The 25,074-nt window shown below is 37.0% G+C and overlaps 1 protein-coding gene across 3 annotated transcripts; it reads left to right on the plus strand.

The window, feature by feature from the left end:
* Positions 1 to 6,047: 6,047 nt before the first annotated feature.
* LOC126632294 (uncharacterized) lies at positions 6,048 to 22,902 on the plus strand. 3 transcript variants are annotated; one of them, XM_050302649.1, is made up of 2 exons: positions 6,048 to 7,420; positions 22,887 to 22,902. In XM_050302649.1, exon 1 carries the CDS (start codon positions 6,261 to 6,263, stop codon positions 7,407 to 7,409), a length of 1,149 nt encoding a protein of 382 aa, XP_050158606.1. In that variant the 5' UTR covers positions 6,048 to 6,260; the 3' UTR covers positions 7,410 to 7,420; positions 22,887 to 22,902. The 3 variants fall into 3 exon arrangements, with proteins under 3 accessions (XP_050158606.1, XP_050158604.1, XP_050158605.1); XM_050302647.1 differs by lacking the exon at positions 22,887 to 22,902 and adding an exon at positions 22,215 to 22,444; XM_050302648.1 differs by lacking the exon at positions 22,887 to 22,902 and adding an exon at positions 8,115 to 9,260.
* Positions 22,903 to 25,074: the final 2,172 nt, after the last annotated feature.

A 25,074-nucleotide genomic window follows, 5' to 3' on the forward strand; every position in this document is an offset into this window, starting at 1 on the left:
TTTTTCTGGAAATTTACATAAATTTGCATTATACATAAAAAAAAGTCAAATCAAATTTACAGGAAGGGATCTTCAAGGATGATCAAGTGGCGCCTCATTGCTCGGCGGAGCTCCAGAAAGACGAAGCACCAGAGATTGATTATCCGGAGCTTCAACACTTGGTGAAGCGCCAGAGGACGAAGGCAGAAGTTGCTGCTGGAGTAACACCACAAACCTCTGATGATCACTCTGAATCCGAACTTCGGACTCCTGCAGCTGGTCAAGCTTCCTCTTCATGCTTGTTGAGTAATTAGTTGCGAGCATATGCAACTCTTTATTCTCGTGCCTAAACACTCTGACCTCTTGCCGAAGACTGACCATCTCAGCCATCAACGACTCAACCTGACGAGATCGAGCAAGAAGGCGTTGGCCCATGTTTGAAACTGAGCCTGCACATCGGACGCTGTAGGCCAGAGAGTCCTGAACAGCCAGCTCGTCGGACCGCCTGGAAAGTATCCTAGTGTCTCTAGGAGTGAGAAGATTTCTGGCCACCACCGAAGCGGTTGTATCGTTCATCATCATAGAATCCCCAACTGTAAAAGGACCATTGGGAGATACGAAGGACGGCTGCCAAATGTTGTTTGAAGAAGATATGTCATTATCTTCCCCGAAATTCAAGTTAAGACGACGGTCAGAAGGGCAAGACATTTTCGAATGTGTGAAGAAAAAGAAGAAGTCGGACAAATCAAGTTCTTAGAAGTGCAAGTAGGGAGCTTCTACAGGCGAAAAATTCAAGTGTGCTTTGGAATGTGATGCATGCCTCTATTTAAAAATCAGCACTCGACGGAGCTTCAGAAATTGAAGAGGCGAGTTCAGAAATCGAAGAGGCAAGCTCAGAGATCGAAGAGACGTCTGCTTTCTCAAAAGCTGGGCTGCTCAGAAACCACGGGCCGATCTCAGAAATTGAAGAGGCACTTGCTTTTTTCAGACGTGTCATCACTTGTCACATGCACACTCAGCTTTGCGAAAATCACGGATAATTTGTCGAAGCCCCAATCTCAGATATCGAAGAGGCTCCAGTCTTTTTCAGCCTTGTCAGCACCTGTCACATGCACACTCAGCTTTGTGGAAATTACGGGCAATTTGTCGAAGATTTCTGATAAAGAAGAAAGCATGTAAAGCCATACTGATCAATCACTCAATGGTTGCCACACGAGTGAAAGAATAATACCTCTACAGGTATTAAAGAACTTCCTATAATTGTCCACCTTCATCGTCCATAGCAAGGCAGACCTGCAAAAATGCCCAACCCTTCCTCATTTCCGAAAGTACACTCTCAGCAGAGCCTCTCGAAATACCCAGTTTTCTTCCTCTCCTGGAATACCTCTACAAACAAATGACACCAAAGAAAAAGTATCTCATATCACCAGGGTAGAAAGCAAGAGTATCTCATATCATGTTTTCTCCCTGTCCTTTACTTTGTCCTTGTTCTTACCTGCAAAGACAAGGATAAAGAAAGCAATATGTCGGAACCTCCACTCAAACTCCGGGCAAGGAACCGACTACCTGGAACCTTTGCCTGGTTGCTTACCTGGCTTTGCTCTTGAGTACTCGTCTTCAGTTGCTGATGTACTTCCGAAGAAGATGCCATATTTGCCCGGAGAACAAATAAGGCAAGTGAAAATGATACCTTGAAGCATGTGGAGACAACGTGCTGATTTCCTTCAAGATTAAGTCTCCCCTTCCTCGCACAATCAACCAACCCAGCAGAAGGAGTCTGAGTTGAATCCAAGAGCTCGAGAAGTTTCAACAAACATATTGGTGGCACCATCGTCGAAGAACAAAGCCTCGCTGTGCAACGCTGTCAAATCGCCACCACTTCTTCGAAAGCAAGAGTATTTCATATCATGCTTTCTCCCTATTCTTTTCTTTGTCCTTGTTTTTACCTATGGGACAAGGAGAAAGAAAGCAATCAGACAGCACTTGGTATCAATCTTCCGATCTGGAACCAACTGCTTGGAACCCTTCCCTAATTGCTTACCTAGCACTGCTCTCGAAGTACCCATTGTTTCAACATCTTATGCTTCTAGAGAAAATACCACATTTGCCTGAAGAACAGATAAGGCAAGGGAAAATGATACATTGAAGCATGTAGAGACAAACACAACAAAGCACGTGCCGATTCATCCGCTACTTCTTCAAAATCAAAATTATCTCATATCATTAGGGTTGCAATCACTCTGGGTTAGGTGGACCTGTTTCGACCCTCAAATTCTTGGGTCGGCCCGCTAGGCGTTGTGAGCTGCACGTGCCGATTTACCACCCTTGAATCAAATCCTCAAAGATTAAGTCACCAACTGGAAGAAGCGCCCATCACTCTTGAAGATCATACCGTTGACCAAACTGCTCAGGGTTCATATGAAAATGCTGTGAACTTCTTTGATCTTTCAAAGCATGCATGTCCTGAAACTGCTCGTGGTCATGTTTAAGTTCGAGATTAAGCCTCGACAGCCCTTAAAGAAATTACAAGTCCAATTCAAGATCAAGTGTCCACCACCCTTGAATCAAATCCAGTTCAAGATTAAGTCTGTGGAAAGTCCCTTGAGGAAACCAGAAAATCCTCCAACCCAGTTCAAGAATAAGCCTGTGGAAAGTCAACAATTGGAGGAAACCAGAAAATCTTCCGAACCAGTTCAAGATCAAAGTTGTGGAAAGTCAACAAGCGCAACAAAATACGTGCCGATTCACCCACTACCAAAGCAAAAGATCATCTACCACATGAAGCTCCTTGTGTCCAATATCAACCTTCAAGATCAAACCTCAACGGCATTTGAAGAAATTTCAAACAAAGTTCAAGATCAAGCCCCAACGGCCCTTGAAGAAATCACCAACCAAGTTCAAGATCAAGCCTCAACGGCCCTTGGATCAACATCTGCAGTAAGGGACTTCAAAACGCATCTTCTACACGTGACAAGCACATGTATACGACGCGCCTTGAAGTGGGGGTATTTGTAGACATCGAAATTTCGGTAAAATAAATGTTGATCAATAATTAAAATTTCAACGTTTATGTGTCACATAAATTTTACACATAGCATGTGACTAAACGAAAAATCAAAATAAATCGGAAAAGTCATCAAACAGGACACGTGTCAACACCTGGCAGAAATGATTTATTTCATCTGATTATTTAAATCCAAAAAAATCAAGTTTTGGAATTCTATAAATAGGAGGCCAAGGCATTCATTTTTGGAGAACCAATTCATAACCAATTCACCTTACACCACAACCTTGAAGCTTTGAAACTCCAAAGCTCCCAAGCAAATCCCGAATGATCAAGAAAGCTCTCTTCGTTCTTCGTCAAATCCTCATTCAAAAGCAAGCCCCAACGGTCCTTGAAAAACTTCCACTAATTCAAGATCAAGTCCTCCCCCACGGCCCTTGAATAAAGTGTTCATCATTCATCATTCGTTCATCCCTAGATCAAGCCCCGACCGCCCTTTGGATCAACGATGTCAACAAATCCGCACAACTGTTTATCCCAAGATCAAGCCCCGACCGCCCTTTGGATCAACAACATCAAATCCACCCATTACAAAGATAGAATCAGAGGCTAAATTTGTAGAAGAGATTGTAACCCCTAAATCATCAATACAAATATTATTTTGTACACGTGTTTCTTGTCTCGTTCATCGCAGGAATTTCCGTGTTTACAGATGGCTTGGGGGGGTGGAGATGACGGCTGAGGTTGGGGTAGGTGGCTGGGTAATTAGTTTTATGTTTAGTTTATTTTTTATTTAGTTATGATTTTAAAATTTTGAAAAAGAAAGATATTTTTTTCTCAAAAAATATAATTATTTTTCTTTTCTTTTTTGGTCCAGGTGGCGGCATCTCATTGGACTTGTGGGTCTCACATGTGTGCCATGTCAGTGCACTAACAAAATTGTGACAGAATTTTAACATAATGACTATATTGATTTTTGAAAACAAATTTTAGGAAGGACATTGATTGATTTTCAAATTCAATGACCAAAATGAGGATTTATGTCAATTTTAGAGACCATTTGTGATAAAAACATTTACTTGAATTTTCAATGGCAATGAGAGGTTTTCAATTTGTTTTCCTTAAGCCTTGGCTCCAGCATCATTTCCTCTTCTCGAAGAAAACTCGTTCTCAAGTTTTATTTGAGTAAACTTCAAGTCAAATCGCAAAGTGTAGCAACCATTCTTTCCTGCAATGCTTTGTTTTCTTCCTCTAACTCAGTGGCGGATCCAGGAAATAATGTTTGGGGGGTCAACAAGGATAGCGCGCGCAGCGCGAAATTTTTTTTGAACAGAAACGGCATGCATATCGTCATTTCATCGGGTCTTGGTAAGATAGCGTGATCAGCCTCTCGCCGATAGTTACCATACTGAAAGGTGCCTTCACTTTCCCTGACAACCAAAAATACCACAACTAATCAGCATCAATGTAATCTTAGATCTCAAATTGAAAAAAAATGCAAACTTTGCAAGTACGAACAGTATGATACCAAAAATACCACAACTAATCAGCATCAATGTAATCTTATACAAACGTGTTTATAGCAGGTTCTATGCTGAAAGCTAGCTGCTTGCCATGAAATTATTTTGGAGAAGTCAGACCACTGAAGAAGAAGACACCTAAACCGCCAATTTCATCGGGTCTTGTTAATCACTTCAACTATATATTTTATGTATAAAATGGCTCCGACAAGTTGTTGTACATATCTTAGTATTATATGGAAACTGTCCAATTTACCTGAAAAAGGATTTCTCTTCCATTGCGCACTGCTGCACAGGGGCGGATGAAATGACGATGCGCAATTACCATTACAGACCTTCGGCGTGCACATCTCTACCTGCTAAGAAAATACAGAAACATTCTTAGTTGACTGAAGTAAAATTTAACAAGAACAAAGCTACTTGTTTCATTCGTTATAATTATTGGAACACCTCATACTAAACATACATATTTTTTCGGAATTGCATGAACTGTGTGATTTCCTTGTCGCATGAAGGTCATCCTTCTGCCGAGGCCTCACTCCCAAATCAGCTTCACTTTCTTTATATGCATACATGAATGATCAAAACGATGACTAAATCGACAATCAAATACAGAAACGAAAAATGAAGAACATAAAAACACAAATGAAGGAGATATAAGGTGAGAAGACAAACCCGAAGAGCACGGAGAGCACGGTGAAGGCAGGCGAACTCTTTCTTCTTCTTTCAGACATTTCGTCGATCACGTGGTGTGCAGCTCCAAGAGGTCGCACCGGCAGCTCCAAGAGGTCGCACCAGCAGCTCCAAGGTTATTTCCATGGCTTCCAAGGGGTCGTGTGACCCCATTGACCCCACTGTGGATCCGCCCCTGCTCTAACTTACAAATAGATTTGTTGCATAGAATGTAAGGAGGTTGGTCATCTATTGAGCTCGAATATATTATTAGGATATCCATAAAATGTATTAAAAGTTAAAACACTTGAACAATTCATTCCTTTCACTCAACCTCTTGATGAAAGTATGTATAAAATCCCACCAAATTGTGTTATGGAATTGAAACTCAGCAAAAGTTTGTGCTACCTTTATCCATACGTTGGTGATGATTTGTCATCTTGTGTGTCCAAATTTGAATGTCATCTCCAAATTTTTACGATCGTGAACTTCATTGATGGACTTCATATTGCATCCTTGATTAATCACTTCATCCAAATACTTGCTAGCATCATAAACATCACAATCATGGTTGAGAGAATGTGAATAACAAAGTGAAAAATGATTACCTAGAAGTGAGACCAAAGAAAATGAGACAAAATCAATTTCAGAAGATAAATTGAAATTGAATGACAGATTTATGAGCATTTCAATCAGTAAGCCTATAGAGTAAAAAAATAATCGTCGTTGAGACGTCATTGCTTTGGCCGGATTATGGCAACACAGGTGGAATTGCTCCTATGTGGCCAGACATTGAGGACGAACCTATAGAGTAAAAATATATATATATTTTTTTTTTGCCAAAAATATTGAATTTAAAAAGAAGTTCGAAAACAGAAAAAGGAAAATGAAGAAGAAAAAGGTTTTGGCCAAATATAGACAGGAAGAAACAAAAAAAGGGGCAGGGTTTGAAGAACCCTAACACAAGCGGAGTTGGCGACAAAGCATACTGCTAGGCACCTCAGGCAAGTTTATATTTCACATCCAATTTTTCTGTCTTTCATATGCAAATCACTGCTAAAACCTCACTATAAACCCCCCAAAATATGATAACCCTGATTAACAAAAAGCTAATCTCACTCTCACCAACCTCTGACGGGCTTCACAAATCCCCTCTCTGCAACTCAATCTCACTCTTTTTCTACTCTTCGTCCCGACCCAAAAAGCGGATATCAAAACCCAAAATTGCAGTAGCTGAATACTTAATCAGCCAGCACCAGTTTTCCCCAGAAGCCGCTCTGAAAGCCGCATCAACAGTCGCTTATCTGAAAAGCCCTGCTGAATCCAGTTCGGTGATTTCGTTTCTCAGGGAAAGCGGCTTCTCGAAAACCCATCTGGAAGATGTGGTTAAAAGGGTCCCCAGGATTCTTATTGCCAATCCTGACATTGTCCTCAAACCCAAATTCAAGGTTTTCCAGGACTCGGGCTTTTCGGATTCCGACATTGTTGATATTGTGTCCTCTGACCCCTGGATTCTGTTGCGAAGTGCCGATAATCAGCTTGGCCCTGCTCTGTTGGTGCTGAAGAACATTCTCGGATCGAATGCTAGTGTGCTCAAGGTTTTAAAGTTGTCTGGGGGAGTTCTTAAATATGACTTGGAGAAGACATTGATGTCCAATGTTGAGGTCTTACAGAGTTATGGTATAAAATCGTCACAAATTATCAAATACATATTTCATTTTCCGAGATTTTTTGTGCATAAGCCGGAGAGCATTGTGGATGTTATTAAAAGGGTTGACGAAATGGGTTTCGATATGAAGTCCAAGAGGTTCCTATCAGCAATTCGGATCATGACTTCGCTCACTGTGGAGACATGGGAACGGAAGGTGAAGCTTTTCAAGAGTTTGGGGCTTTCAGAAGATGATATCTCGGCAGTGTTTAGGAGGGTACCCCAGGTGTTTGGAGTATCTGAGAAGAAGATTGAGGAGGTTACAGAGGTGCTTCTCAGCACTGGCAAGTATGATATCTCATTTATAGTTAATCACCCAGAATTGCTTATTTATAGCGTCGAACACAGGCTGAAACCACGACTACAAGTTATGGAGATCCTTGAAAAGAAAAAACTACTTGGGAAAACACCTAATTTGACCACAATCTGCAAGTACTCTGAACAAAAGTTTGCTGAATTATATGTTGTTCCTTTTACAAATGAACTTGAAGGAAGAGTGCATGGAGTGGAAATCAATATCTCCTGATCGTTACTGAGGTATTTTCTTTTGTGCACTTCTGTTTCTTTCTTTCGTTCTTTGTAAGGATGTAACTTTCACATTAATGTGATCTTCGATCAATGTCGTAACTGCTTTGTTTATGAAATTCTTTGAACTTTGAATTCGATGGGTGGAGTGACTAGCATTTCTGAAATTCTTTAAAATTTGAATGCAATATAAAGGAGTGACCATCGAACAAGTAATGATATTTGCTGCTGAAAGTTATGCTTAGTGCTCTTTTAGGCACTAGGTTACCGATATCTTGACCTAAGGTTATTAGTTTCTGCTGTGTGTTTTGACTCTTACGGTTGCATATGTTTTTACTTTGGTCATCCTTGTTTGTATATTAGTGATCGTGATTTAAATAAATTTGTTTCCCAGATGGTGAGCGAGGTATTAACTCTTTGTTGCATTGCAGTCTGCAAACTTATTGTTTAACAGTATGATCTCTAATCAAAGTACATGTAGTTTCATTGAGTTCATCTATCCAAGAGTGAATATTAAATTTCACTATAGAGGTTCTTTTTATAATACCTATGATGCTGATAGAAAGCCGATGATTAGTGGTTAATTGTAGGTCTCTATTTAGGACCATTTGAGCCTGTTGTTTGCCTCATTTTCACTTATATGGAAAAATCGACTTGATTGCAGTTGTAGTTGTAGTTGTATGTAATGCTGCTGTTAATTCCTCAGGTGATAACATATTGCAGAGCCACAGAAAACTCTGTTTGACACTAGGGAATGAATGTCAAAGCTTGTATACTTCTGTACTAAAAGGAAAGTGGTAAGGGATGCCAAGGAAAGGCCCAATTTTTTAATCCCATGGGGGTAGCCAAGTGGTGAGGGAGGGTAGGTTAATGAACTAGGATTAAGATAGGTCATGAGTTTGACTCCTCCGGTTTATAACCGAAAAAAAAGGCAGTTCCTCTGAAGAGGAGATTTTCGGATGTTCCTGTTCTGATACCAATACAAGGACATGTGAAACTCAACTTTTAGTTAGATTGGACCATTCAAGTACTAGCTTTTTGAGTCCTAATTGCTTTTATTTTTACCAATATGGCCTAACGTATCCATCTTTACTACTTCAAAGTCAAACTCCTCTTTTAAGCTCATAGACCATCATAATAATTCAAACTGTTTCTATACCTCAAACATTTTGATGTAAATTAAACTTCATATGTCAAAGTTATCTAAAGCGGATGTGTTCCTCATATGCACCTGAGTTCAAATCCTTCTCACTGTTTCGTTCAACTTTCACGGTTTCACCTATGTTTCAATATTTTATGAAAGGACAATATTAGGGTATGAATGTTGTTTACAGTGTGTTTGAGAATGATAGAGATATAGGAGGAATCATTGTGTTTATGGGTCTGTGACATCATCCATATCTCACCTCACACTTTTTGAAATTCAACTTCTCCATCCATGTTCACTTCACCCTACATGTCTCAAATTCTCCATGATGCAGAAGATAAGCAAGGTCAACAAACATAGATAGTGCCTTTCAATTTCTCCATTATTTTTCGCAACTTTAGACTTGGGCTAGCTTGCTTGCCCGCCATGTTTATTGAACTTTTTTTTTTTTAAATCTTAACTTATGGATTAAATGAACAGAAGACTATGAATTAGTTAAGTGAGCAGTATTAATAGTATATGTGGGTTAGTCGATTTGACAAACACTGTGCTCGCTCCTTTGTAATCCAGTTTGAACTTGTTCATAGATTAGAGTGGTTAAGAATATCGCAGGATAATACAATATTATGAAAATCCATGTTAGCATGGTATTATGAAATCCAATTCCTTGCTTATTGAGGAGTATACATTGGGAAGTTTATACTATGTTTTATTGTATGACATGCACTGGAATAATGAAGGATTAAATGCGTGGTCAAAGGTCCAATGAACAATAATTTAACGACCATAACTCTCTATATCATTTAAGGGAGTTGCAATGGTTTTGACTGCATTTCTAATTTTAGTGTTTGTGGCTTGCAATTTAAACAAGAGATGCAGAGTTTAGTAGGTTAAGTGAGGAGATACAGACAATGTACTTTTTCATAAGAGCACCTTAGAACGAAATGTCAAAATTCTAGGTGTAATATCATTGTGCATATTTGACCTCAAAAATCTTTCTAAACGAAGTGTTATTTACCAACTAGATGTAAAAGCTTTGTGATTAGGAGTAATTTGACATCAATGTCAACTTTATTTTTAATTAATTTTAATGGTGGATCCCTTATTTCACTAATATTTCAACGAATAAAAATTTTGTTTCAACATTTTTTAAATAATTACAAGCATTTTAAACTCTATTTTAATAAGTAAATAACATTTGACAATTCGGTAGGAGAAGTACAAAATTTGATATAAGATTTCAGATTGTCACATCAGCTATCAATTTGAATTGGACTGTTATAATTTGACATATCCTTTTGAGATAGTTTAAGGGTTGGTTTGAGATTGTGGTGCTTTTAAAAAAAAATAACTTATTAAAAAAGTTAGAACTTAAATGAGTTTGGTAAAATAAAAAATAAAATGTGTTTTTTTTAAACTACAATAAAAGTATAAAAGTAGAAAAGCAGAAGTGTAAAGCATAATAATCAATTCTCATTTAATGAAATTTCAAATGGCAAGTATACCCTTATATGTTTTATAAAATTACAATTTTTGCACCTACATTATTGTCTTTGAGAATTATTATATCACATTAAGTACTATATGTAACAACTCGTCCCTAAAAATTTTTATTTTTATAATTTTAATAAGTGAGTTTACAAAAATGCCCTTTGAGGCAAAGTGTTGAGTTTTGTTGGTTGTTGTGTCGTGTCAAGTAAGGTTTATTTTCTTGGCATATTATCATAGTACTCGTCGCTACGAACGCGTGGGCGCAAACGGAGCACAATTTGGAGTTATAACGAAAGAAATATTAACGTTTAAAGTTGATGGCAAAATTGTAAATTAATATTTTCTAGAAAACTCCAAATTTTTGGAGCCAAATCAAGATGGCCACGTGTTTGCCCTAGATTTAAAGAGAGAAGGAATGGGCAGTGTAAATGGGAAAATTATACGGGTTTTACGGTGAGGGGTTATTATTTTTTAAAAGAGAAATGGTTTTTGAAAAGCTTTGTTTTTACCCACTCACATTTTCTGTTTTGCGCCATTCCGGGTTCTAGTAGCAACGTTTCTGTATTGACGAGGATTTGTGGCATATCCCAATACCGGTGGCTTCCTATGATGGTATAATCCTTATCTTACCTTACTATACTTTACTTATGCTCTGACATCGCGTGTGAAATGGGTTCATACCCGCTCACCGCACACTCGTGTACTTAGGCACTTTTAGGATTAAATTTATTCACATTTTCCACATCATCACACTTTATGGCTTCGTCACCTTCTGGGTGTCAGCCAACACAACTCGATTTGGAGTCCTAGTGGACTTTCCGGGTCGGGGTGTGTCAGTTTGGTATCAGAGCATAAGTTGGGCAGTATTGCATTCATCACACGCATGATGTAAGCATTCTTGGTTTTTGAACCTAAATGTCGAATCTTGCCACCTCGTTGAATACGAAAAATGTGTTAGTTGATCATTTTGGCGAATGTCCTTAGAATAGAGCGAAGAAATTCCTTGCTAAGGAAAGATATAGAGTTGAGGCAAGTTGATGGCCTAGGTTAATGTATCGATAACCATGTATTATCGGAGACTTTACCAACCAATTCCATCACTATTCTCCAACCATCAGTATTGATCCTTTTGAGATTGGAAATCCGAGCTAGTTTTGATTCCTTGGCAATATCTATTAGAATTTCACATATTAGAATTCTTGCGAAGTCTACTTTTGTTAAAACTCTAGAAATGTTTCATGTGACGATGTGGTGCTGAAGTGGTAGCACTCGATGGAAGAATATCTTGGGAAAATTTCTTTTGGTCCCTGATAGCTCTAATACTTTTGTGATGTTGCTTTTCGATCCTGAAGAAACCTTGTTAGCTCATTCTTAAATTCTACCTTTCTACTTTTGGCCTGTGACAACATCAGAATTGTTTAGTCTTTCATCATAATTCATCATTTTTGGAATTGTTCGACTCTTTGATAATTAGTCTGCATCAGCTATGTCCGTACACTTAGTTTCATCTCCTGGTATTAAAGATATTTTAGTTGATTTTGAGTCATTTTGTTTCCATGTCATTTCCGATGCTAACAGACTGTCCAGGAGGACCCCTTAGGCGTCGAAACTTTTAGTTTAGACTATCAGTCCTTAAATCACCTAACCAGCATTCTATCGAGCAAATCATTGCCATTGGTAATTTATTATTCTTGGAGCTATCGTTGTAACAAACTGTTGTCAATTTTGAGTCAAGGGAAAAATCTAAGTTTCCGTCTGTCAAGCCTCTTTAAACTATTGTTCAAGTTGAGCCATCTTCCAACCTTTTCGTTGCTAGTGCATGATGCTGTTAGACATTTACATGAGTTCAGACCTCGAAATTGTATATTCAATCCAGATATCTTGTACTCTACATTTCATGAACTTGTTTGATTTTCAAATTCTTGAGAGTTCTATTAGCCTTATTGATAGGGTTTCTCGCTCAATCAGTGAGGAATTCATGATAGGTCGACTCAGCAAATGTGTGCGCTAGTTTCATATCGATGCTGGCAGGAACCATTGAAGTATAATCTTCTTGCGAGATTACCAGATTTATCAAAAAGAATTCCAAACGGCTTTGAGGATTGAGCAGTATTTTAGTATGGTATTGGTGAAGGATCTTATTGTTGTGGTAACGTGAACGTCGAAACACTTCTAGCAGCTGGTTTGGTGTGCTCTAGAATAGTACGATATCGTGATCGAGGCATGAATCGGATGATTTAAGCATATTCGCACATGAAGAGCAAAACAATATTTTGGCATCTTCAGGAACTTCTCACTAGCTTATCGAGACAATAATGTGTTCGAAATGTGCCCTAAAGCCAATCATATGATGATCCTTTACGGACATTTCACATTTTAAACTAATCTAGTTTAAATATAAAGGGCAAATATTATTGTTTGAGCCGTTTCATATAAATGTTATATGCTTAAACGATAAGTCCAAGGAATATGTGATTGGGAGAATGCAATCTAAAGAAGTTAGATTCATGAGACCATTCTTTCGTATACACATCCTAAACGTTCCTGATCATAGGATTGCCAATTGGGCATTGACAGTCCGTTAAGATCAGTACGTGCTGTGTCTTCTCTCAGGGAGAGTGACTAGTCTCGAGTCATTGGTGTGTGTGACATCAAGACAAGTACGTAGGTGCTCAATAGAGAATGAGTTCACTGAACACGATCAACGAAGAGTTCTCATATTCAGGTCACATGAGAACTCATGGTTAGGATAATGCAAAATAGTCCTTTGACCTGAGGCATCACAGTTGTCTTGTGGTTAAGTCCTTGATCTTTGATTATGTCAAAGTCACTCCATTTAGAAGGTGTCCACGGCATCGTTGGGGTTAAGCCACTTAGCCATGGAGACAAGTGAATGCGCAACAAGGGATCTCTAACCTTCAAACCGTTTGAGGGAGAATACTCTATGATATGATTTAGAACCTCTGGCCAGAGTATGAATGAGATTTAGGAAGTCGTTCCAAATCACATTCAAGGTAATCATATAAGCACACGAATCACATTGGATAGTAGACATGAATAAATAAACTATCAAACCAAACAATGTGGTCAAGAGTATTGCATTAGAGAAAGACCGTATTGCATTTGTAATCCTAAACTGAATAGGTTCTCCACCTCTTCTGATTAGCTTGGGTAACCATGATATGCTGCTAGGTGTCACTCATGGTTTGTGGAAGCCCTAAACGTGTGTAATCACTAAAGGGAGAATTGAAAGTAAGTTTCAATTCACAATCGATGTGAAATGGTTTTAATCGCCCACTGCCTCGTTAAAAGGAACCTAATGGATCGTACACCGTTTAAGGTGGAGATTGAAGAAACAATGGAGATGCGTGAGAATAATTAAATGGTTTAATTATTTATGGCAAGGATTAATTAATATGTTAATTAATCAAACAAATAAATTTCGTTAAAAGACCACGGGTTAGTTTTAGGCCTCAAGGCCCAATGGGCTTCGAACGTCAAGCCCATTGACTTAAGTTGTATGACAACTTAATTCACAAAGGCCCAAAAGCCCAATAAAACCCTTATGGCCGGCCATTTAGAGGAGGGTAGTGAACTTGCTTTAATTACAAGTTTGCCACTCCAATGAATAAAGGTATAAATATGACTTTATAGCCAAAATTCATTTAGGGTTTCTTTTGGAGAAAATTGGAGAGAACATGTCTCTCCCTTTCTCTCTAAAGAGGCCGGCCCCCTTGGAGGGATTAGCTAGCAATCCTACTCCTCCAAGGTCACTCATTTCTTCTCCAATCTCTCCTTGGTGTAGAGACTTAGAGGTTCTCAATTTTGGGAACTTGGAGAAACCTTTTCATTCATCCAAATCCATAGATTTTAGATGCAAGGAATGAAGGCCCTCTCTTTGGGTGATTAGCCTTTGCTTATGCAAAGAGGAATCTACAAAGGTATAAATTTCAACTCACTTTGCTTTGAGTTGAGTTTTGGTTCACCAATCTACTAGGCTTTGAATTTCATGGTTAATGTTTTGTTTTTAAGTGCATGCAAGCATGATTCCGCCTTTAATTGTTAATTGCATGCTTATAGATGTTGCTTAAATGAACATGTTTTCACAAAATCATCCTTCAAGTGGTATCAGAGCCTAGGTCTAGTAGTTGGTGAATCCTTTTGGGTTTTGTAGTTCATAGTTTTGATTTAAAAGTTGTAATATGTTACAAGCTTTATTCTTGTTTCTTTGAATGTAAATTTTGTTAGAAAATTTGCCATCTCGAATGTTGTAGATGTAGTTCATATGACCATGAATATTGGAGCTAAAATTTGGTGCCATGATTTTGGGAAAATTCGGCCAAATCCATAGGGTGATTTTTTGGGTTCTTGTTTGACTTGTTAAAAGTGTTTTAAAGTGACTTTTGGAACCCCTATGTACCCTAGTTTGGTTATATGTTATTTCCCTAAAGTTTGAATGGTTGTGGAATGTTTTTTGGGTGAAAAATTTTCATGGAAATTTTTTGAGTTTTTCATGAATGTTCTTCATTGTTCTTGACATTTTTGCCAAGAACAAAAAGTTTTGTGTTTTGATTCAAAGTTTTGATTTATTTCATAAAGTTTATATTTTATGTTTTTCAAATGATTTAATGTGTTAGATATTTGTTTAAATGGTGTAAGATATATTGGTGGGTGTGTAAGGATTAATTTCCTTTCACACACACCACTTGCACCACTTGCATGTTTTACGTCAAAACTCACAAATCAACACACACATCACTCAATTTCTCTTCCAAAACCGGCCCTCCCTCAAGTGGGAGTACTTTTGGGGCTTTTATGCAATTACATAAAGTTTTGATACTTCTGTGTATTTGCACTTTGGCCCAAAAGTTTACGTTTTTACGTTTAGGTCCAAAAACGCTAAAGGACAAATTGTTTTGCTCCTTTAATGAAGTTTTTGCATTGTTTAAATTTTGGGTTCTAGTGTAATTACATGAAGTAGTGGACTTTTGTGTTCTTACAAAGTGACCCCAAAAGTTTATGTTTTTTGCAATATTGCCCAAAGGTTGTGGTAATTGCATTTTGGCCCAAATTAGGTTGAGAACAAAATTGTTTTGTCTCTTTAAATGAGAATTGGATTTTCATTTCATTTAGCTCCATTTAAATCAATTTTATGGATACAAAAACCAAATGAAATGTTGCATTCAATTTAATTAGTTAAAGTGTTAATTAATTAAAGGGTGATTATGAACCTATGCCTAATATAATTGAGCTCTGTGAAAGGCCGTTTCAAATTTGTTTGAACCATGGGAATGTGTAGATTAGATTTTGGTTGTAATTTGATTTGATCAAATGTTGTAAAAGGGCATAAGCCTTCCTTACTTTAAAGTAATTTGTTTTATTCAAATGTTGTAAAGAGCTTAAGCTCTTCTTTACTTTAAAGTACTCATTTTCTTGTTTTATTTGATATGCATGAAATTGGAGTAGTTGGGTCCAACGCCCCTAAGACAACACGCCTTAATGTGATTAAACGCGTAACCAAAATCAATCACCATCCCTAGACCGAGATTCAACACTAGGCTCGTGTTGAATCTAAACAAAGGTTCATAGTCATCCTAAGGCCCTAAGGCAACTATATAGTCCATCAAATGAATGCAAAAGTTTATGTTAGTAGTATCATATACTCTTGCTTTAAAAACCGTTTTATAAGCATAGTGGGAGTATTATATACAACTAAAAACAATCAAATGGACCAATAGTTGTAATAGGACCAAAATTGTTTTAATAAAGATTAAAATGAATATTTATATGTGATGAGACCTAAAAACCCTCAACCAAACTATTATTAAGTTGATAAGCGTGAGAGTGCTTTGAACACTCTTTCGTGGCCTTCCACCGTGGTGGGCTTCAATCGTTTGTGACTCATACACCGTATTCGTCCAATTCTGGGGTTGCAAAGTATGTGCTTACATTCAGGAGAAGCCTATACACATATGATGAAGTGAAGGTAGGCAACGAGTGTGGTCAATATGATATTCTTCTGAGGCCATTCTTGAACCCCTACTTGAACTAGCATGGTGGGAATGACTTAACTAAGTGCAATGTGCCAATATGATATTCTTCTGAGGCATCATTCTCTAGAGGCCAAACTAGATGGGTACTTGCAAGAGATGCAAATGAGTAAGCGTACTCTCTCATTATTATTAACGCTAGCCAATATGATTTTCTTCTGAGGTGGGCTTGGTAGTAGTGAGTCTCCCATACCCTACTAAGAGTTTCCTCCAAAACTCTCGAATTCCAATGAGGGATATGGAATTTGCCAAAAATAGTGGGTGGTGCTATTTGATTTAAAGACCCGGATCAAATGGCTTAAAATCATTCAATTTATATTCGTTATGTATTTGTTTACCAATATATTTGCAAACACTATCCAACACTTGACAAATAAAAGCCGAAAGCTTTAGTTTCCGGACTTGGTACTACAAAACCATAGATTGTCTTTAATGGCTTGTAAATGTACCTAAGTAGTCTCATCCTCACAATCTTCCTATTGATAATGTATCAGTAGAAGAATATGTTAGAAAAGGTCTATCATAAAGAGGACAACACTTTTAATGTCATAATTCTTCAATTACAAATTGTTGTATGAAGAAATAAGAGTTGCTTTGAACAACCCTTAATCAATACAAACATTAGTGCTTGTTTCTTTGTTACATAAATAAGGAACTTGAGAAGAAAGCACAAAGGCATGGACACTTTATGTGCCATGATTCTTCACTTACAAATTGTTGTATGAAGAAATGAGAGTTGCCTTGAACAACTCTTGAAAGTTTGTAATTATGTTTAGAACATAATGGTTGGTTGACAAAAATAGTCCATCAACATGGACTTATGATGATTTTGAATCATTGAGTGTTGAAGTGTTAAACCACTTCAAGAGACAGAAACTAGGCAAGGACTTCACCTTCGTGTCCCTATCCTAATGGTTCACTAAGTTTATTGTAAACTATATAGTGACCAATATCCACACGCTCTCCAAAATTGTTTGATGTGTATAACACAATTGAAAAGGTTTCAAGAGAGATAGTGGGAGTTTAGGGACCATGACTAATGTAGTCAAAGGTGAAAGTCAAATAAAGAAGATAAATTAACTCCAAGGGAACAAACTTTCTTTATGAAAGGATGGACATTGGAAGGGGTATTTGCAAGAAATGTCTTGCAAGTGTCAAGAACACACCTTTCGAAGGTGTTGTAAATTGTTCTTAAATAGTTCAAAACAGTTGGTTCTTCTACTTGAATGCTTGATTCCGTATTAGTAACTATGTTTTACAATCGTTGTAAAAGTGTGACTAATAAGAAGTAGAAAATATATGAGAGAAGGAAAAGGTGCTTCACATTCGGAACGTGAATAAAATATAGATCTCTGCGAAAGCAGATAGTACTTACTTCCTCATATGAACTACCAAAGAAATTGGAAAAACCAAAGATTGTCTATACATTCCAATTTTAAGGAACTTAATTTCGTCACTATAGTAGAGATGGATGAATGTTTTGTTTGACAAAACATTGTTCTTTATTAATCAATGATTGGATTATAGTAATCTAATTGATTGTCTCTATAGTAGAGATGATATGGTAGTGTTAACTGTTTAGAATATAATGATGCTTAAAACCCAAAAGGTTGCAAGGTAGTGACTAATCCCAACTAAGTTGTGATACCTCTAAAAACATAAGTTATGAGTTGGTGAAAGATGGATGCTTTGGATTGTTAGATCCGGATCCAATACCTTCTTGTTAAAATTGTATAGAGGCGAAATGTTCGAATCTTTATTCTTTTGGAAAGAAGAAAGAATCACAAAGTTGTTGAGGTTAATTCACTTAGATGTTAGTGGCACTTGTCCACAACATAATACTACTCATGTTATATGACATTCACCGAAGATCACTCTAGGTTGGACTATAGTTTATTTTGAATAAACACAAGTCCGAATACTTTGCAAAAGGTTTCAAAGAATTCAAGAAATGTAAGTTGATGAGTAAGACGTCTAAAGTATTTACCTCCTTAGATTTGATCCAAGGAAAAGTAACACTTTAGATGAGTTTCCTTGAAAGATATCAAGGAAAGTAGCATCATAAGATAATGAATTTCTCCATTAGGAGAAGAACGAACTCGAATAAGATTTAGTTCGTTAGATGTTATCTATTACCCATATATAGGATATATACTTCTAAAACAATATGATTGTCAATTAGAAGATCTTCCAAAATTTTCATGACTCCATAAGATGTAGTTTGAAAGAAAGACAAATCTCAAGCATGTTAAGATTTGGGGTTGTGTGCTAATAAGCAATATTTGTTTGATAACAATCTTGTGGGATATCCTTAAAATAACTTTTGGATATCGCTTCTATAAACCAACTAACAAATGTTGTTTTGTTGGGTAGTTCATTGTAATCCTACAATATGATTTGCCTAAGAGCAAATGAATGAGAGATAGAACTCAAAGAATGGGTTCTTTGAGAGACAAGATAATAATCAACAAATATAACAACCTAGTTCCTATACCAAAAGCTCCAAGGTAGTTGAGAAGGATTTATAAACCGTCTCAGTTGAATGGTTTGAACTTTATGACTATGTCATAGAGTTGCACCTCTTAATTCGAAAGAAATAAGAATGAAAATCCTTATGACTACATTGAGTGTATATATGATATATACTCAAGGAAATGGTAAAGTACCATTTGACCCGAAATAATGAAACCTTCATAAGCTAAATGGTAGCTTAAGGTAACTACAATCAAAAGGATGATTGACTTTGAAGAAACCATTTTTGACGTAGTCTTGGTTTCAATTAATTCGAAGATAGCTAGCTACAACTAAATGGTGATTCAATGTTTGGACATAATATGGGTTTCCGAAACCATTATTAAGATAGTCTTAATAATATATGTCTAAAACTATGAATCACAAGACATATAAGTTGTAGAGATCCAACCATCATGAATCTTAGCAAGCTAGTGGGAGCTATAAGCATCTTATGAGAAAAGGATCAAATCGTTTGATTTCTCATAAAGATGTAAATGAATCTTTTGTTTACTAGGTTTACAAAAGGTTAGTGGGAGTTAATCATGTTCCTAAAATTTAAATATATATGATATATTAATTTTGGAAATGAAAAGAATACTTCTTCTTTAAAGTTATGACTTTAAAACATTATATGAAGATAGAATGTATATGGGAGACATAGTCTATATACATGGGATGGAAATCTATAATGATAGATTTTAGGATATAATTGGATTATATCAATCCCTAATAATAGACAAAAGATGTTAGGAAGTTTCTCATATGATGATAAACTTCAATCAAATGGACAATTCTAGTAAGACTAAGAAGTTGCTCTTCTCAAAGAGAACGTACTCTTTGATTCCCATAGAAATAATGCGTAAATAGAATCCTTTATGCATAAGCAGAAAGGTGATTTATGTATTTCATATTGTATGAAAAACGTTGATATGAGTTGTACCTAGAACGGTACAAGACGATATCAATGCAAGCCCAGGATCAGAACCATGGCAACTGTCAAGTGAATCCTTAAGTATTTAAGAAATACTAAAGGATAGATTCCTCAAAGAATGAGGAAGAATTAGAGTAACGTAATGGAAGCGTAAATGTATTAGATTATGAATCTAATCCATCATTGGATGTTTCTTCATTATGAATGAAGAGATAAACAGATATCTCTTTATTATGACTAAAGAGATATTTGGATGGAACATTAAAGTAATGACTTTAGTGTGTTCCATTATGAATGCAAAATATATTGCCATATAGAAGTTTACAACAATGTTGTTTGGATGGGAAAGTTCATTTATGAACTCTCTATTCGGTTCCAACCAGAAAGTGTATGACACTAATGGGGCGATAGCTCAAGCCAGGGAATCAAGGTCTCATCAAGGTCCGAACTCATATGAGAGACTGAACCACATGATTGAGAATCATGTATAATGGTGACGTCGTTATTCTCAAGGTTGCTTTTATGGATAACATATAGATATCCATTGTCTAGGCCTACTACTCAGCCATTTATGAAATGACACTACAGAAGAGGTATCATCACTGATGATCAAGCTGATTGGCTCTAGTGCAAGTGGGAGATTGTTGGAAATGTGCCCTAAAGCCAATCATATGATGATACTTTACGGACATTTCACATGTTAAACTAATCTAGTTTAAATATAAAGGGCAAATATTATTGTTTGAGCCGTCTCATATAAATGTTATATGCTTAAACGATAAGTCCAAGGAATATGTGATTGGGAGAATGCAATCTAAAGAAGTTAGATTCATGAGACCATTCTTTCGTATACACATCCTAAACGTTCCTGATCATAGGATTGCCAATTGGGCATTGACAGTCCGTTAAGATCAGTACGTGCTGTGTCTTCTCTCAGGGAGAGTGACTAGTCTCGAGTCATTGATGTGTGTGACATCAAGACAAGTACGTAGGTGCTTAATAGAGAATGAGTTCACTGAACACGATCAACGAAGAGTTCTCATATTCATGTCACATGAGAACTCATGGTTAGGATAATGCAAAGTAGTCCTTTGACCTAAGACATCACAGTTGTCTTGTGGTTAAGTCCTTGATCTTTGATTATGTCAAAGTCACTCCATTTAGAAGGTGTCCACTGCATCGTTGGGGTTAAGCCACTTAGCCATGGAGACAAGTGAATGCGCAACAAGGGATCTCTAACCTTCAAACCGTTTGAGGGAGAATACTCTATGATATGATTTAGAACCTCTGGCCAGAGTATGAAAGAGATTTAGGAGGTCGTTCCAAATCACATTCAAGGTAATCATATAAGCACACGAATCACATTGGATAGTAGACATGAATAAATAAACTATCAAACCAAACAATGTGGTCAAGAGTATTGCATTAGAGAAAGACCGTATTGCATTTGTAATCCTAAACTGAATAGGTTCTCCACCTCTTCTGATTAGCTTAGGTAACCATGATATGCTGCTAGGTGTCACTCATGGTTTGTGGAAGCCCTAAACGTGTGTAATCACTAAAGGGAGAATTGAAAGTAAGTTTCAATTCACAATCGATGTGAAATGGTTTTAATCGCCCACTGCCTCGTTAAAAGAAACCTAATGGATCGTACACCGTTTAAGGTGGAGATTGAAGAAACAATGGAGATGCGTAAGAATAATTAAATGGTTTAATTATTTATGGCAAGGATTAATTAATATGTTAATTAATCAAACAAATAAATTTCGTTAAAGGACCACGGGTTAGTTTTGGGCCTCAAGGCCCAATGGGCTTCGAACGTCAAGCCCATTGACTTAAGTTGTATGACAACTTAATTCACAAAGGCCCAAAAGCCCAATAAAACCCTTATGGCCGGCCATTTAGAGGAGGGTAGTGAACTTGCTTTAATTACAAGTTTGCCATTCCAATGAATAAAGGTATAAATATGACTTTATAGCCAAAATTCATTTAAGGTTTCTTTTGGAGAAAATTGGAGAGAACGTGTCTCTCCCTTTCTCTCTAAAGAGGCCGGCCCCCTTGGAGGGATTAGCTAGCAATCCTACTCCTCCAAGGTCACTCATTTCTTCTCCAATCTCTCCTTGGTGTAGAGGCTTAGAGGTTCTCAATTTTGGGAACTTGGAGAAACCTTTTCATTCATCCAAATCCATAGATTTTAGAAGCAAGGAATGAAGGCCCTCTCTTTGGGTGATTAGCCTTTGCTTATGCAAAGAGGAATCTACAAAGGTATAAATTTCAACTCACTTTGCTTTGAGTTGAGTTTTGGTTCACCAATCTACTAGGCTTTGAATTTCATGGTTAATGTTTTGTTTTTAAGTGCATGCAAGCATGATTCCGCCTTTAATTGTTAATTGCATGCTTATAGATGTTGCTTAAATGAACATGTTTTCACTAAATCATCCTTCATAATGAGTTATCGGTATTACAGGCTGTAAACTATAATATCAACGGCTTAATTGTTGGGTTCATTAAGCAAGTGAGTAATACTAATCATCTACAGTAACACTTATTAGTTAGCTATGGTTTGGACTCATTTTTGAAGTTCGTGACACGACAAATGTTTGGCGAGGTCCATTTTCATTTTGGGTTTTGATTTTTCATACAAATATTTTCTCACTACATTATTTTATACAGGTACACAACTATATTATCAAGGAAGGAAGAAAGTATGAGCTTGAAGGCATGAAAGAGGAATAATTGCAATCCGATCGCAACAAAATGGTTTCATGCAGCCGCTCTAACTCGATTTCTTCCTTGTGTATGTATTTACATACATATTTTCTCACCTAGTTTCGAGTATTTTACTTTTAGCAAGTTATTTTAAAAATTCGGGCACGAAACGTTTTTAAGGAGGGTAGATTTTAACAGCCCGTCCTTAAAAATTATGATTTTTATAATGTTAATAAGTGAGTTTACAAAAATGCCCTTTGAGGTAAAGTGTTGACTTTCGTTGATATCGTGTCGTGTTACGTAAGGTTTATTTTCTTGGCGTATTCTAGTAGTACTCATCGCTACGAACGCGTGGGCGCAAACGAAGCGCAATTTGGAGTTATAACGAAGGAGATATTAACTTTTAAAGTTAAGGGCAAAATTGTAAATTAATATTTTCTAGAAAACTCCAAATTTCTGGAGCTAAATCAGGAAGCCCACGTGTGTGACCCAGATTTAAAGGGAGAAGGAATGGGCGGTGTAGATGGGAAAATTATACGGGTTTTACGGTGATGGGTTATTATTTTTGAAAAGAGAAATGGTTTTTGAAAAGCTTTGTTTTTGCCCACTCACATTTTCTGTTTTATGCCCTTCCAGGTTCTAGTAGCAGAGTTTCTATATTGACGAGGATTCGTGGCATATCCCAGTACTGGTGGCTTCCTATGATGGTATAATCTTTATCTTACCTTACTGTATTTTACTTATGCTCTAACATTGCGTGTGAAATGGATCCATACCAGCTCACCGCGCACTCATGTACTTAGGCACTTTTAGGATTAAATTTATTCACATTATCCACATCATCACACTTTATGGCTTCGTCACCTTCCGGGTGTTGGCCAGCACAGCTCGATTCGGAGTCCTAGTGGACTTTCTGGGTCGGGGTGCGTCACTATATCTTTTTTTAGTCATTTAACATATTTAAAACAATTAATATAAAAGTTTACCACATTCAAACACTCATTTTTTATTATTATTAAAAGCATTTTTACAAAAAAAAGTTTACCAAACACCAATAACTTTATTTTACAGCTATTTATTCTCAGAGCACAGCAAAAACAATTTTATAAAAGAACACAACAATACCAAATTAGCCCTAAGTAGTTTCTGTTGTACCAACAATAAGATATTTACAAAGATTTTAAAAATTAATTTATAGTGTCACAAATGGACTATTTGCAACTTGGTGTTTTTTTTTAATTGAACAAACAATATTATCTACACTAAGGATGACAGGTTAGGCTAAATCTCATAATGAGCTAGCAATAACATGGTTCAAATTCTCCTTAGGCGAAAATCGAACTTAAGACCTCTCACTTGCAAATGAAAAGAAATGCCACTATATCTTATGTAACATCCCACATCGCCCAGGGGAGTGATCCTTAAATGTATATTCACATCCCTACCTAGCACGAAGCCTTTTGGGAGCTCATTGGCTTCGGGTTTCATAGGAACTCTAAAGTTAAGCGAGAAGGAGGCCAGAGCACTCCCATGATGGGTGATCCACTGGGAAGTTGCTCGTGAGTTTCCAAAAACAAAACCTTGAGGGAATGGTAAGCCTAAAGCGGACAATATCGTGCTACGGTGGTGGAGCGGGCTCGGGATAAGGTGGACCCAGGTTGGGATGTGACAAATGGTATCAGAGCCAATCCCTGACCTGATGTGTGCCGACGAGGACGTCGGGCCCCTAAGGGGGGTGTATTGTAATATCGCACATTGCCCAGAGAAGTGATCCTTAAATGTATATTCTCATCCCTACCTAGCACGAGGCTTTTTGGGAACTTACTGACTTTGGATTCCGTAGGAACTCCGAAGTTAAGCAAGAAGGAGGCCAGAGCACTCCCATGATGGGTGACCCACTGGGAAGTTGCTCGTGAGTTCCCAAAAACAAAACCGTGAGGGAATGGTATGCCCAAAACGGACAATATCGTGCTACGGTGGTGGAGCGGGCCCGAGATAAGATGGACCTGGGCGGGGATGTGACATCTTAGTACTAAGTGACCGTAACTTTGTATTAAATTCAAGTCAAACTTCGAAACTTACTCCAATCAAGTGGAGACAAATATTAATTCACCAAAAGCCAATTGATCGGCTTCTATGTACGTTAAGTGGTGCTACATTTTCTTACTACTCTTGCCTTGCATCCTGATTATAAAATTTACATTCGGTTTGTGATCTTTCATGTGTGATCAATTAAGTCAAATACAGTGTGGATAATGTCTATGCATTCTAGTGCAGATTTGAACTCCATCAATTATTTTTCCTTCTAACAACTAACAATTTAACCTATTAACACTATTGTTTGTAATATATATATATATATATATATATATATATATATATATATATATATATATACACCTGTGGTGTGGACAATTCCACCACTACTGATTGACCCGACTGACTAATCTCCCAGGCACAAAGCTAGCCTGATTGGGACTCACAAGATGGCTCATCAAAGGCCTTAATCTGCTAACAATTTTTTTAGAAATCACTATATATATATATATATATAATTTACATTTGATTTGTGATCTCTCTTGTGTGATTAGTTAAGTCAAATACGGTGTGGATAATGTCTATGCATTTTGGTGCTTTGAACTCCATCAATTATTTTCCCTCCTAACAACTAACAATTTAACCTATTAACACTATCTGTTTGTAAAAAAAAAAAATGTGTGTGGACTAGTTATGGTGGGCGACTTAAAGTATAAGTGGTTTAGTTTTTCTCTACAAACCTATGTTAAGACTCGAACATCCAACTCAAAATCAACTAATATCAAAT

Source organism: Malus sylvestris, chromosome 8, assembly GCF_916048215.2.
Source record: "Malus sylvestris chromosome 8, drMalSylv7.2, whole genome shotgun sequence".
Classification (NCBI taxonomy): Eukaryota; Viridiplantae; Streptophyta; class Magnoliopsida; order Rosales; family Rosaceae; genus Malus; species Malus sylvestris.

Bases quoted from the DNA above. Each gene is read 5' to 3' on its own strand.
- LOC126632294 (XM_050302649.1), top strand. From the start codon at position 6,261: ATGATAACCCTGATTAACAAAAAGCTAATCTCACTCTCACCAACCTCT.